Source organism: Sorghum bicolor, chromosome 1, assembly GCF_000003195.3.
Source record: "Sorghum bicolor cultivar BTx623 chromosome 1, Sorghum_bicolor_NCBIv3, whole genome shotgun sequence".
Lineage (NCBI taxonomy): Eukaryota > Viridiplantae > Streptophyta > Magnoliopsida > Poales > Poaceae > Sorghum > Sorghum bicolor.
In genome coordinates this window covers 61,536,375-61,550,411 of record NC_012870.2, presented here as the reverse complement: position 1 = coordinate 61,550,411, position 14,037 = coordinate 61,536,375, and the positions used below count along the sequence as shown (strand labels likewise).

At 42.0% G+C, this 14,037-nt stretch overlaps 1 protein-coding gene across 1 annotated transcript; it reads left to right on the top strand.

The window, feature by feature from the left end:
• On the top strand, nt 8,843-12,254 carry LOC8066249 (protein SHORT-ROOT 2). Its single transcript, XM_002467610.2, has one exon. The coding sequence runs from the start codon at nt 9,150-9,152 to the stop codon at nt 11,142-11,144; it is 1,995 nt and encodes a 664-aa protein (XP_002467655.1). The 5' UTR covers nt 8,843-9,149; the 3' UTR covers nt 11,145-12,254.

Below are 14,037 nucleotides of genomic sequence, written 5' to 3'. Positions count from 1 at the left end.
ACTCATGTTATCTTCCTGCTTAAATGTACTAGGACTAAAAATTAGATTGCTAATAATTAGTCATATCAGGCCCGTACCTACGATTTGGAAGACCCTGAACAAAACACGTGATGTGGCCCTAAAATTTATTAAAAAATAATATAATAAAGCATACTTTTACTTTATTATAAAGCTTCAAATATACGTTAATAATAATTTTTAGTATTCTTTGAAATGAAATCTTCAATTATATCTTCATACTTGATCATTAAGATATCATTTTCAAGTGCTATTATTGCCAACCTATTGAGTCTTTCTTGTGTCATTGTACATCTTATGTAGGACTTCAATAACTTGAGTTTAGGCTTTGTTTAGTTCCAAAACATTTTGCAAAATGGAAACTGTAGCACTTTCATTTGTATTTGACAAATATTATCCAATCATAGACTAACTAGCTTAAAAGATTCGTCTCATAAATTACAGGTAAACTGTATAATTAATTAATTGTTACTTACTACTTAGTGTAATGTGTAAATTTAGAGGCCCTATAATTTTAGAGGCCCTGACAGTCACACACTTTGCACATGCTAATATACGGGCCTGGTCATATTCATATAAAACAAGACCTAAGGCTAAGCTATCCAAATATTAGCTTATAATATGTCATTTGGATTTGGATAGCAATGTGGTCGTATGGTATATGTATAACCCATTTGGATATTGAAAGTACTTGTATTTGATTTCTAGACTTGTCGAATGTGTTTGTAGTTTTGGATTTATTCTAGAAATAACAACAGTGTTTTTAAAAAAAATGTAAGCAATATGTCCATCCACATGCAAACATCTATGACATTTATGGTAAATACGTTAATTTAAACGTAAAACTGAATTGCGTTGTCAGGTTCTTAAACTTTTCCTCACTTCTCGTCTAAGTCCATAACCTTTTTTCACTCATTGGTCCATTAACTTGTCTCTGTCTTAGCTACCATCTAAAACAGACCACATAGGACTCATCTGCCTACGTGGCCACTGAGCTCTTTTTTTCCATAAACTGACAGAAACTTTGAAAATTGGTATGAAATCATAGAAAATCATAAAAATGAAAAGAACAATTTTGTTAGACTTAACATAAGTAGATCTATGCAATAAATATATAATATAGCATGCTTTAGTTTAAAGTTTTTGTTGTAGTTGTAGATCTATGTGTTTCTATATTTCATTCATAACTCCAACTCCTTTGTTCCAATTGTGGTGAAATTTTTATGGTAGACTAGTAATTGTATAGTTGAGCTATGATAACAATTTTAGTTTCAATGAAGCATGTATGACTGAGTTATTGATTTAACTAGGTTTATGTTTGTTTAATAGTTAATAAATAGCTTAAAAAGGTATAAGAATGAAAAATGTGGTTCCATTGCCTTCTGATGTTGTTGTTATGCATTGTGAACCCTAATATCACCATGTTGTTACAGAAAATGTTGAGCTTTAGATTTATCTTTGCATAACATGCTTTCTTACAATTAAACCCTATTTTTATTGTAGTAATTAATCTACTAATTTAATCTTTTCTATAGTAGCTACATCTATCACCCATAAAAATCTCAGATTTAAATTAGATGTTTGGTAAAAATAAGAGAGAGAGAGAGAGAGAGAGAGAGAGAGAAGGAGAAAGGGCGAAGAGAAGGGCAATACCAATTATTATGTACGTTAGCATAACCAATTTTTTTATTGGAGGTGGTCGTTTTTCGTTAATGGAGGTGAGCTAGGGCAACCGGCTTCAATGATAGGTCACGGTTAATTGTAACTTAATGGAGGCGGTTGCCCCTGTATGCCTCCATTAAAAACTTAACAGAGGCTGGCGTCATAAGGTAACCGTCTCCATTAATAGACATTAATGACAACCACTTCTGCTAATGGATTTGACAAATGCAGTTATTATTATTCATGGTTAATCGATGGTTAATGGATGAGACGGACCTTTGAGAGGGTAACCTATCTCGGAACAATGGAGGTGGTTGGGAGATGTGCTCATCTTCAATTAGAAAATGGTAACACCACGTAAAAGAAATTGTGTACTAGTTAAAGCTAGTAGATGGTTAGAAAATGGTAACACCACGTAAAAGAAATTGTGTAGTACTAGTGGTTAAAGCAGATGGTTCCGCGCATAGCACGAGACAAAACATGATGATGGCGATGGGTGGGCTGGTTTAGTTTGCAAAAATTTTCAAGATTCCCCGTCACATCGAATCTTTGGTCGCATGCATGGAGCATTAAATATAGACGAAAATAAAAACTAACTGCACAGTTTACCTGTAATTTGTGAGATGAACCTTTTGAGCCTAATTACTCCGTGATTGGACAATGTTTGTCAAATAAAAACGAAATGCTACAGTAGCCAAAAACAAAAATTTTTGCGAACTAAACAATAGAAGACTAGTAAAAGCAGCAGTGAAGCTGCTAGCAGGCAGGCCCTTGCTTGGATTCAAAGGAAAGGGAAAGGAAAGGAGCGGCTGCTAGCGCTAGCGATGGCCCGGATGACGGACTGGAGGAATAGGATGGATAGCATCATTTGGCTATGGACAGAATGTGGCCAATTCCCGGATGCCCGCGTAAATCCACTTTGGAGATTCTCTTCATGATTGGAAGCTCGAGCCGCTTACTTTACTACTATTACTACTTCCTCCGTCCTAAATTATAAGTCGTTCTAAGAATCTTGGAGAGTCAAAGTTTTTCAAGTTTGACCAAATTTTTATAGCAAAATAATAACATTTTTGGTACCAACCAAGTATCATTAGATTCTTTGTTAGTTATATTTTCATAATATACCTATTTTATGACATAAATTTTTATATTTCTCTCTATATTTTTTGTCAAACTTGAAAATGCTTTGACTCTCCAAGATTTTTGGAATGACTTATAATTTGGAACGGAGAGAGTACTTTTTTTTTTCTCGGCTCCCAAACACAAATGGGAATAGACCCGCCGTACTTCGTCTACGTTAGGGCCCGGTTCTTGTGCTGAGTGGAACAAATTAAATTTTAAACGACAGTGAAAGCAAAACTTGGTGGTGGCGAGGTAGCTATGGATTCGACGAGGTCATGGAATTGAAGCATGCATGGTTCAGAACTTGAGATGAACCTAGGACTGGAGGAAAAACTCGTGACTCCGCGAGCCAAATGGGCCTAAAGAAGGAAAAAAAAAAAAAACATGCCCTCCACCATGGAAGGCACCAAAGAAGCTGGTAACAAGCACATGTTGATCAACAAATCATCAGCCGGCGCAAAGTAGTACACACAATAGCACAATATATATAAAAGCAAAATTAGCTCTCTTCACTCATCCTTGTTTCTGTGTAGTATGTATTGATTCGTGATCGGTCAATTGATGGGATCCAAAAGTTACCTATCGTTTCCCTTTTAATAAAAAAGGTTAAAGATTTGACATAGAAATCATATTTTCTAGTACAGATTACTTGTTGAATTCCCTTGGTGTTGGAGCTGGCAATCAGCTCAGAGACGAGAGGCCGAGTGGGTGGTCAACAGAGACCGATCGAGAAGGAAGCAGGCGGCCGGAGCTGCAAAGAAGAATCAGCAGCAGCAGCAGCAGGTGGCATGGCAACAACATCCTCCAGTGCGCTGTCAGTCCGGCCGGCACCGGGCCGGCTCGGCAGCCGCCTGCCTGCACCGCACCAGACAAAAGGCGCAGGCGGCCGAGCGCGAGGAGGTGAAGAATGTGATGATGCCCCGGGCTGACCGGGTTGGACGCCCCCCCGCCCGCGTGCGCGGGCTGCGCCAGCTTTTGTCGCGCTATGCCTCCTCCCGACTGCTGCCTCGGAATAATGGGAATCTCCACTCCAACATCGACGATCTCGACGCCTCCTGGCTCCTGCTCATGCGTCTGCGTGCGTGCCGGCCACCATGCATGCCTCTTCCCGTGTCATCCCAAAAGACCCAAACTGCCAAATCCATGCTCGGTCTCGTCTCGTCTCGTCTACTGAAAAAAGAAAAGATCATCGTTGTACCTTTACTAGGGCGTGTACAAAAAGGATTTCTTTTGTCTACTAGCTAGCTAGGGAAAGTTACGTTACGTTGAGGAGGATCGGCTGATTTTGATCCTGCTGTTATATACGATTTTGTATAAAGCAGCTGGATTCTGGGCACAAGCGCATGCACTGATGGGAATTTCACTTCAGATTTGCCATTTGTTGATTTCATCATCGTCGTACGGGAAAAACATACTCCGTCGACCGCATGTACTCCACCTGGACATTTTCCAACGTCCACCTGGACATTAATTTTTCCTCTTCGTCTTTGCAGATTTTCATTGCTAACAAAGAGTCCCATGCATGTACTCCATCCATCCCATAAGTCGTATTTTACGATTCTCTAGACTAGAAAAATTAGGCTATTCGCAATGGCAGTTAAACAGCTAGTTTAGAAGAAATTTTATTGGTCATAATATATCTTTAATGACAATTTACAAATAGCTAGCTAGATGAGGTATAAAAATGATTAAAAAAAAAGTAGCACTTCTATTGGCTATCAAGGAGAGAGATCAAATAGCTAGCGACTTGTAAATAACTAATCTAGCACGATCTTCTAGAAATACCTCTCTCACATAACTCTCCACTAAAGTGTTTATTTATTCTTATCTGTATGTCTTATCTAGTTAGCTATTTGTAAATTGTCATTGATAGCTAATATAATTTCTCCTAAATTAGCTATTTGAGAACCATTGAAGACATCCTTAGTGTTACATAAAGACGATGCATGTTACTTTATAAAAACTTGTGAGTAGGTAAAATAGTTTTAGCTGACTAAAATTTAGCAGGGGATCAAACAGACCCTAGGTGGGCCAAGAGCAAAAATGCCATGTATTGTAGGACAATTTTTTAAATGCCGCATATAATAGGAAAATAATTAAATCCTAAAATGTCACTTACAGCGTCTCTAGTCTAGATGAAATGCCAAGTAGCGTTTTCTGCACTCACGTTTTTTTTATTGTTTCCGTAGCTAGCGAACTTTGTGCTGTTGTTGTGGACGCCCTTATTATGGAATGGAGAGAGTACCATCTAGGCAATTTGGCCAACTGTGGCCCAAGAGCAAGAATGTCACGTATATATTCCAGGTGCCTCTAGAAAATATCTCCATTTCTATAGCCCATTGGCAATTTGGCATGTCTCTAAAAAATAGGTGACACATAGCAAAGTTCATAACTTTTTAAAATCAAGTTAGATGAATATAAATTTTATATCAAAAGTTGTAGTAGACATAGGTATGAAAAACTTTGTAGTTGACAAGTTTTTCATATAAATTTATTTTGTGCACAAAAAATATATTTAAAGTTTTTAAAACTTTAAATGTATTTTTAAAATTTTCAAATACCCTCAGATGAAGAAAAGACCAAAAGAAAAACTGAAGTACTATAAGGGATCTACAATTTTATAGTTGACAACTTTTTTATTTGAAATTACTTATAGCTTAGAAACTCTATTTTAAATTTTCAGTTTTTTTTTTAATTTTCAAAGTGACTCAGATGGATAAATGAGCTAACTAAAGTTATAGTACTTGAAGAGATATGAAAGTTCGTAGTTGATGATTCATTTTCACTTAAAATCATTAAAGGCCTAAAAATTCTTTTTTTAAGGTTAACAATTTTTTTCCAATTTTTGAAAAGACAAGAAAAACAAACTAAACCAAAGTTATAGTACAAAAAAATAAAATATTTAATTTATAATTTTAAATTTGAGTTTATTTAGGATCTCAAATATGTATTTCAAATTTTCACTAAAGTGAATAAATCAAAATGTATCAAATACTTAGTCACAAATAACCTTACGGCATAGTGGTTAAGGAAGTAACGTGTGAGACCAAAGGTTGTGCATTTGATGCCTTGTGTTGACCCCCCCCCCCTGTTCGCACGCGCATGGAAATTATGCAATTTGTGCCTTGCAACACACGGATGGATAGTGGAACTTTCCAGGTTAAAACAATCTTTTTACTTTTTTTTTGCTCGATTTACAAATCTTGGAAAAACCATTTTTAGAAGTGGATGGATTTGGATTGACTCTAGAAATCGATCTCTAGAGATGGCTATAAGATCTAGCTTGCCTCTAGAAATTGATTTCTAAAGGTGGCTAAATACACGCTGGCTTGCTAGAGACGCTAGAACATCTGCCTCTACGAACTATTTACATACATCTCTAAAAATTCTGGTTATAGTAATTGATCTATTGACTGTTTATATTTCCATCTAAGAAAAAAATAGATAAAGACGTATTTTCTGGCAGTGAAATAAAAACATTCCAAAGACTGACAGCCGACTATCAGATTTGCAATGTTCCTATCAAGAAAACAAAATGTTCCAGCAGTGAAATAAAATGTTTTTAAGTAGGGAATCAACAAAGTGTTTTGGAAAATCGTTTACAGTTTATCCCACCTTTTCTATCTTGCAAGGATGATTTTGAACCAGTGTTTTAAATTACATGCTAAGCCATTTAGGGGGTGCCCTCCTCAAACAGCTAATAGCAGGCTAAATTGTACATAGGAGCAAATAGCTTAATCCTCTACAAATAGCTATATCTGGAGATAGAGAGACAACTATAGTGGGATATTTAAAACCTTATGTTTGAATTGTTTGGATTTCAATCAAATGGTAAAAATTAATTATGGAATAATTATACAAAGTAGGTGATAAAATGTCTTGCAAAGATAGAAAGCATGTATTTTCTTATCTATATCTATATATGTGTCTGTACATCTTATAATCCTAAACCCGGTTAGGATTCTATCTCCACATGCAAGTCATTCACACCCGCAGCTGAGTACCGTATGCAATTATAGCACATATCTATTCTTGTAACATATCCTTGTCAGTACGTCATATCATCCACTAACACAACACACCCACCGTCCACTAAAATTCATTTGCGATCCTTGTAGCAACGCATAGGGTATGCTTCTATATAATGTAATAAAATTTCTATAGTATAGCTTATTCTTCTATTCTTTGGCATTTGGGGGAGCTATATATGCTCCATACCTAGCCATCCAGGAAGATTTTTACCATGAGCACCAACCTCTGATTTGTACTTTGCATTACTTCCAAATGCCTACTATTTAATTAAGATTCCTGCATTTCAATTTGTATGAACTATAATTCATATCTTGTTTCCACTACTGCACAATAGGCAATCACTCATTATCAGTTATATCAAAAAATCGACAATGATGGGTAGGTTTTCATTTATTTTCCATATTAAGTCAAATCAAAATAAACTTTATACCAAAATTGTAAAGTTTAAAGAGACCTAAAACTTGTAATTAACAACTTTTAAATTAATTTGAAATGGTTTATATGTCCATATATTCAATATAGGTTCCCGAATCGGATTTGAGTGTTGACAAAGTCACCATTAAATATGTAGTACTCGATAAGATCTATAACTTTTCAGTTAACGCCTTCTTTATTTGGGATTGTTTAGAATCTATCTTATAAAGGATTTCACTAAGTCAATAAGAGTCAAAATTTATAATCTTTTAACTAATCTGATAGGGAAAATCCATCACTTTCAATTTTCCTCTGTCGAATCTGATTGCGATAGTCATGCATATGAACATGTAGTAATGTGCTATCTACAGTATGTTTTTGCTATTACACCGTTTTATTTCTATTTGTACATTCCGAAGTGATCCTGAATGGTTAATTTCCTAATCTGAAAGGCAATTTGAAGATCATCATCCTTCATACATTGATTCTCTATTATCCTTCATAGATTGATTCTTCAAGTTTTCAAAAGAAGAGAGAGGATGCATATGAATGCGAACTCAAACGACCACTTATTTTATTGATTTATTATCTGAAACTTAGATCAACCCACGCGCCTTGGCATGCCTTTTCCCAACATGCTGTTCTATCTTTATCTGAAAAAGTATATTGAAAAGTCGCATGCTCAACTTCATATTCACTATTCAAATGTTGTTGTAAATATCACATGAAATCATATCACATCAAAGTACATATATAGCAAAAGAAACAAACGAAAATGTGGATAGTTTCTCCTAATGACGTGTGGGTCCCAAATCTGGACTCGGAATGCATGGTTAAGTACAGAGGAGAGGACATACAGTGATTTTCCTATTCTTGTTTGCAGTTAGTAGAAAACAGCACTAGCTAGCTGCTGATGACCAAGTGTTAATTGGCAGGTTGTTGTGTACCTAATGGAGCAGTTCTTCTATAAGGCCAATGAAGTAGGTTGGAACTTGGAAGGTAACAGCTGCAGGACGATGTACAACATTTGACCCTTGCACTCGCTCTCGCTCTGTCTGTCGTCTACTCAGAGCTGAACGGAACGTTGTGGTTGGCCCATTGGCCAATCCCTGTGACTTTTCACCCGTGCGGTCATATCCCATATATCAGTTGTTAACAATAATAAGCACCGTAATTTCCCGGTGGCAGCTTTAATCGTGCGTGTACTGGTACTATATTCTTTGCAAATGCAATAACGGTGTTGGGATAAAGACACGGCTGTCGGGTGGGCCAGGGGGGAATTTTTCAAATGCATCCAGTCGTCGCTATCTGCATCCGCCTGCGGCCTGCCTTTTGTGCACAATCGATCCTACTGTCACGCCCACTTTAGCCGGCCCCCTTTACTTGGCCAAATTAAAGCTGATCAACACCCCCCCCAAACTAAAGGCAGGATAATAAGTAAAAAAAAAAAAGCTGATGAGCCACTACTACTCCACCTCATCATCCGGTAAATAAAAAGGTCCAAGAAAGAAGAGAACCCCCGTCCTCCAATCCGATGAAGATGAGCAAGCAAGCACGCATGCATGCGCTTTAGTTTCTCCCCTCACGCACCTCAGTCATCTCATCGATCGCACAAAAAAGCACCCAAAATTTTACCTTATCTATCTATCCAAGAACAGTGGTAGTAGCAATAGTAAAAAGAAAAGTGGTGGTGGTGGTGGTATGGTATGGTAGCAATCCCCTCCTCCTTTTTGCAGGTTATAACCCACAAACACACACAAGGCCACCACCACCATTGTTGTGTGTTTGTGTAGCAAGAAGGGCCAACTGTGTAGCAACAACAGCACAAGCCCATTTGCACCCTGCCACTACCACCACACCCCATATGCATGTTGGCTCCTGGCGCGCCGGTGGTGGTTTAGATGGATACACTGTTTAGGTTGGTTAGCCTCCACCAGCATCACCAGCACCAACAAGCAGCAGCAGGAGCAGCGTCCTCCTCGCCGGACCAGCACCACCACCAGTCCCCCTACAGCTCCCGCTCCACCACGTCCCGCAGCAGCACCACCTCCACCGGCTCACGCTCCTCCCCTTCCTCCTACCACACCCACAACCACCACTCCAACTCCCACTCCCACTCCCACTCCTACTACAGCAGCAGCCAGGCCGCCGGCTACTACTACGACAACCCCGCCGGCAGTGGCAGCGGCAGCGGCAGCGGTGGAGGAGGAGGAGGAGGCTCCGGCGGCGGCTACTACTACGACCACCACCACCACCACCACCAGCCGGCGGCGGCGCCGTACCAAGAAGAATGCGGCAACGACCACCGCTTTTACATGGATGAAGACTTCTCCTCCTCGTCCTCGTCCCGCCACTTCCAGCCGCGCGGGGCCCCGCCCGCGCAGCCGCCGCCCTCGTCGTCTCCCGCGCCCACGCCACCGCACCAGCAGCCCGCGTCCACGTCGTCCGGCGCCGCCGCCGGTGGTGGCGGCCACCTGTTCGAGGCGGCAGACTTCTCGTTCCCGCAGGTGGATATCGACCTCGACTTCAGCTCCCCCGCGTCGTCCTCCGGCGCGGGCGCCGCCGCCGCCTCGTCGTCCTCGGGCGGCGGCGGCGCCGCCGGGCGGTGGGCCGCGCAGCTGCTGCTGGAGTGCGCCCGCGCCGTGGCCGCCCGCGACAGCCAGCGCGTGCAGCAGCTCATGTGGATGCTCAACGAGCTGGCGTCGCCGTACGGCGACGTGGACCAGAAGCTGGCGTCCTACTTCCTCCAGGGCCTCTTCGCGCGCCTCACCACCTCCGGCCCGCGCACGCTGCGCACGCTCGCCGCCGCGTCCGACCGGAACACGTCGTTCGAGTCCACGCGACGCACCGCCCTCAGGTTCCAGGAGCTGAGCCCATGGGCGTCCTTCGGTCACGTGGCCGCCAACGGGGCCATACTCGAGGCGTTCCTCGAGGCGTCGGCGGCTGGGGCAGCGGCGGCGTCCTCTTCCACCTCGTCGTCGTCCTCGCAGCAGCAGCAGCCGCCGCGGCTGCACATCCTGGACCTGAGCAACACCTTCTGCACGCAGTGGCCGACGCTGCTGGAGGCGCTGGCCACGAGGTCGTCGGACGACACGCCTCACCTGTCCATCACCACCGTGGTGCCCACCGCCGCGCCGGGGTCCGCGGCCGCGCAGCGCGTCATGCGGGAGATCGCGCAGCGCCTCGAGAAGTTCGCGCGCCTCATGGGCGTGCCCTTCACCTTCCGCGCCGTGCACCACGCGGGGGACCTCGCGGAGCTCGACCTCGACGGCCTCGACCTCCGCCGCGAGGGCGAGGGCGGCGCCACCACGGCGCTCGCGATCAACTGCGTCAACGCGCTGCGCGGGGTCGCGCCGGGAGGCGCGCGGCGGCGCGACGCGTTCGTGGCCTCGCTCCGCCGGCTCGAGCCGCGCGTGGTCACCGTCGTGGAGGAGGACGCCGACCTCGTGGCGGCATCCGACGAGTCGTCGTCGTCGTCGTCGGCGGCGGCGGCCGAGGAAGCAGAGGCGGCGTTCATGAAGGTGTTCACCGAGGGCCTCCGCTTCTTCTCGGCGTACATGGACTCCCTGGAGGAGAGCTTCCCGAAGGCGAGCAACGAGAGGCTGGCGCTGGAGAGGGCGGCGGGGCGTGCCATTGTGGACCTCGTGTCCTGCCCGGCGTCGGAGTCCGTCGAGAGGCGGGAGACGGGGGCGTCGTGGGCGCGGCGCATGCGGTCAGCCGGCTTCTCCCCCGTGGCGTTCAGCGACGACGTGGCCGACGACATGCGGTCGTTGCTGCGCCGGTATCGGGAGGGATGGACCTTGCGAGAGCCAGGTGCAGACGACGGCGTGGCGGCCGGGGTGTTCCTGGCATGGAAGGAGCAGCCGGTGGTGTGGACGAGTGCGTGGAGGCCATGATCGATCTTCATGCATGGATCAGATGGTGCTCGATCATCGACATGTATGCTCTAGCTAGCTCGCAGCATAGCGCATGCATGGCATCACTTGCATTGATCGTGTGAGTGGCGGCAACACGTACTAGGAGCAGAAGAAGGTAGCGTGCTTTATTTTATTTTATTCACTTATTAATTGGAGGATGGATCGATCTTAGCACTGTTTACCACATTACTTAGGTTTTTTCCAGGGGCGTAAGTATGTAGGGATCGGAGAAGCTAAAGATCAGGATGTTTATTTTTTAAATTAGAAATTTGGGAGGAATTAATTTGACATTGTTTAAAGATCGGGAGCAGCATAACGCATGCATATTATTAGAGGGTAAGTGTGTAGCTTAGTTCCTCATATTCTTCTCTTCAAGCATTTTTGCAGCCAGAGTAAGTTGCATTTGGTTTCATGGTTTGATTTGTTACTTTACTTCCTTCATTTTTCCTCTTTTCATTTGCCGTACTTGCCCCGTCGTCCAAGGAAAAATGCAATTCTCGTTTATCAAAAAATCAAATCGTTTGAAATTTGACTGAAGTTACGTAAAAAGGTGCTATAACATTCTTGATACAAAATAGGTAACATTAAATTAGCTATATAAAATATATTTTTGTAATAAATTTATTTGAAAATGTAAAAGATAATACTATATAAACTTAGTCAAAATTAAGCTAATTTGATCGGCACGGATGTTGTAGTTATATTCTTTTGTGGAAGGAGGGTAGCTTCTTTTAGTTTTTTACCGGTTAAAATTGACTCCGCTCCTGCATGGATGGTTCTCGTCGTGCCATTCGTTTGGACTGATGCAAGCAACCGTAGCTTGTCGCCTCCATCTGATGTGTTTGGCAGCTCAGATCCTGTTTGCCGAGTCTTGACAAGATTTGCATGTAAAGGACGAACCATAGAACGGATTACTTCCATTATTCTATACTTTTCAAACATCGTATCTCATAGAAGCTAGCTAGGGAAAATATACTATGACGATTTCGCCGCTAACTTCTTCCTCTCGCATTCATATGTATGTGCATGGTGAGGTCTTCTTTGTATATATATTGGTATGAGATGAAAAATGGAAGATATATTTGACAATGGACTCTGCTGCCCTCGTGTTTACCACTCTCTTTTTTTAGAAAACGGAATAAATTGTTATCTTAGCTACTTCTGCATCGATTAATGCATATGGTTGTTCGTTATTACAAACAGAAGAAAAGTCTAGGATATCTCAAAAATAAAGTTTTGTGCCATAGCGTTAAAGAAGAACTAAAAAACAAACCGGTACTAGAGAGCAATTCTATTACTAAAACTCTAGCCATGTCTAGCAAATACTTCCATCGCGATTGTCTCAATGGTCTTACCCATCTATATATCCTATAAAGATAAACCACACTAAACTAATTCTCTTGCACCTCATTGCGCCACGCACATCATCATCCACTTCTTCTGCTCCTACATGCAATTAAGTGTCTACTCATAAATGGTTTCAGTAGTGGATGCAACTACCTACTCATGACCATGCATGCATATTGTTAGCCATTATTCTCTCATGTGATCTCCTCTCTTTCTCTGTTGAAACTGACTGCTAAAACTATATATAGATGACTTAATAGACTACAGTGAGACTACCAAAACCTGATGCAGTAGGTCCCCTGAAAATATCCTACAAATCTTGTTTACCACTCTCTTGGTGGCCTGTAACATGAGCTGCAAGGGTTCGAGGATTTTCTTGTAGTCACGTTGTACAAATCTTTCTCTTAATGAAACATGCATGTGTTAGGGCACATTCACGAAGAAAAAACATGCAGGATAGAGCATCGATCATACAATTATATTAGGTATAAAATAATATTAAGCTCGTTCATATATATCATGGTTTATATCAATGATTATGTTACGCGCGCGGAGGGGTACCAAAAAATTCCATATATGTGTGCAATGTTCTTGGACCAAATTCACTGAGAGTACGTATGTGTAGTTGCCTTTTGACAAATGGCACCTATATATGTTGTCAATGACTAATTAATATAATGCTTCGGTTGCGAACAGCTAATATATAATCTGTTATCCTATTTTGTTTGTGTTGTTGGATCTTGCAAGTTTGTTCTGTATAGTCGAGGATCTTTTTGAGTATATAGGGCGCCTATGCTGGCCATGATAATATATATACTATATATGTACGTCAGTAGTCTTAGTTAATTTGCTCCTTTTAGGTTCTGATGCATACATCAAACACTGCAGCAGGATTAGGCATTAGCACCGGTCCAGAACGGCCTGTTACCCCAGTTCCCGAGCTGGTGCTGCCCTTCCGGAAATAAAGGCCCACCCTTTAGTCCCGATTCAGGGAACCGGGGCTAAAGCCCCTCCCTTTAACACCGGTTGGTATCCTGCCAGGGCTGCCACGTTGCAGGACGGTGTTAAAGGGTTTCTTTTTTTTTTTTGGTTCACTTCTTCGGTTCTGTTTATTGTTTTTATATAATAATAATATGTTTTTCAATACATGTTTTTGCTGATACAATAATATATTTATATTACACGCATATTAAGCATATATAAATGAAAATTATAGGCTTAGCTTAATCATTAAGCTTTGTCTATAATAAAATAAATAGGCCACATCAAAAATTAAATAGATATGTAAAAAGCTTTATATATATATAGTTTTATATGTACAAAATTCGTAACACATATATACGTAGAGTTTTTTCTCCCAATGTCTACAAACGATACAAATGATCATCGTTGTTTGGAATAAGAGTTTCGTTGCCGTTGAAGTGAAACTCGCCGTTTGGATTGATCACTTGCTCGCGGAGAAATCCTGCTATCGTCTCTTGGATAGCTTTGATTCGGTCTTTTTGTATGACCTTTTCCCTCAACC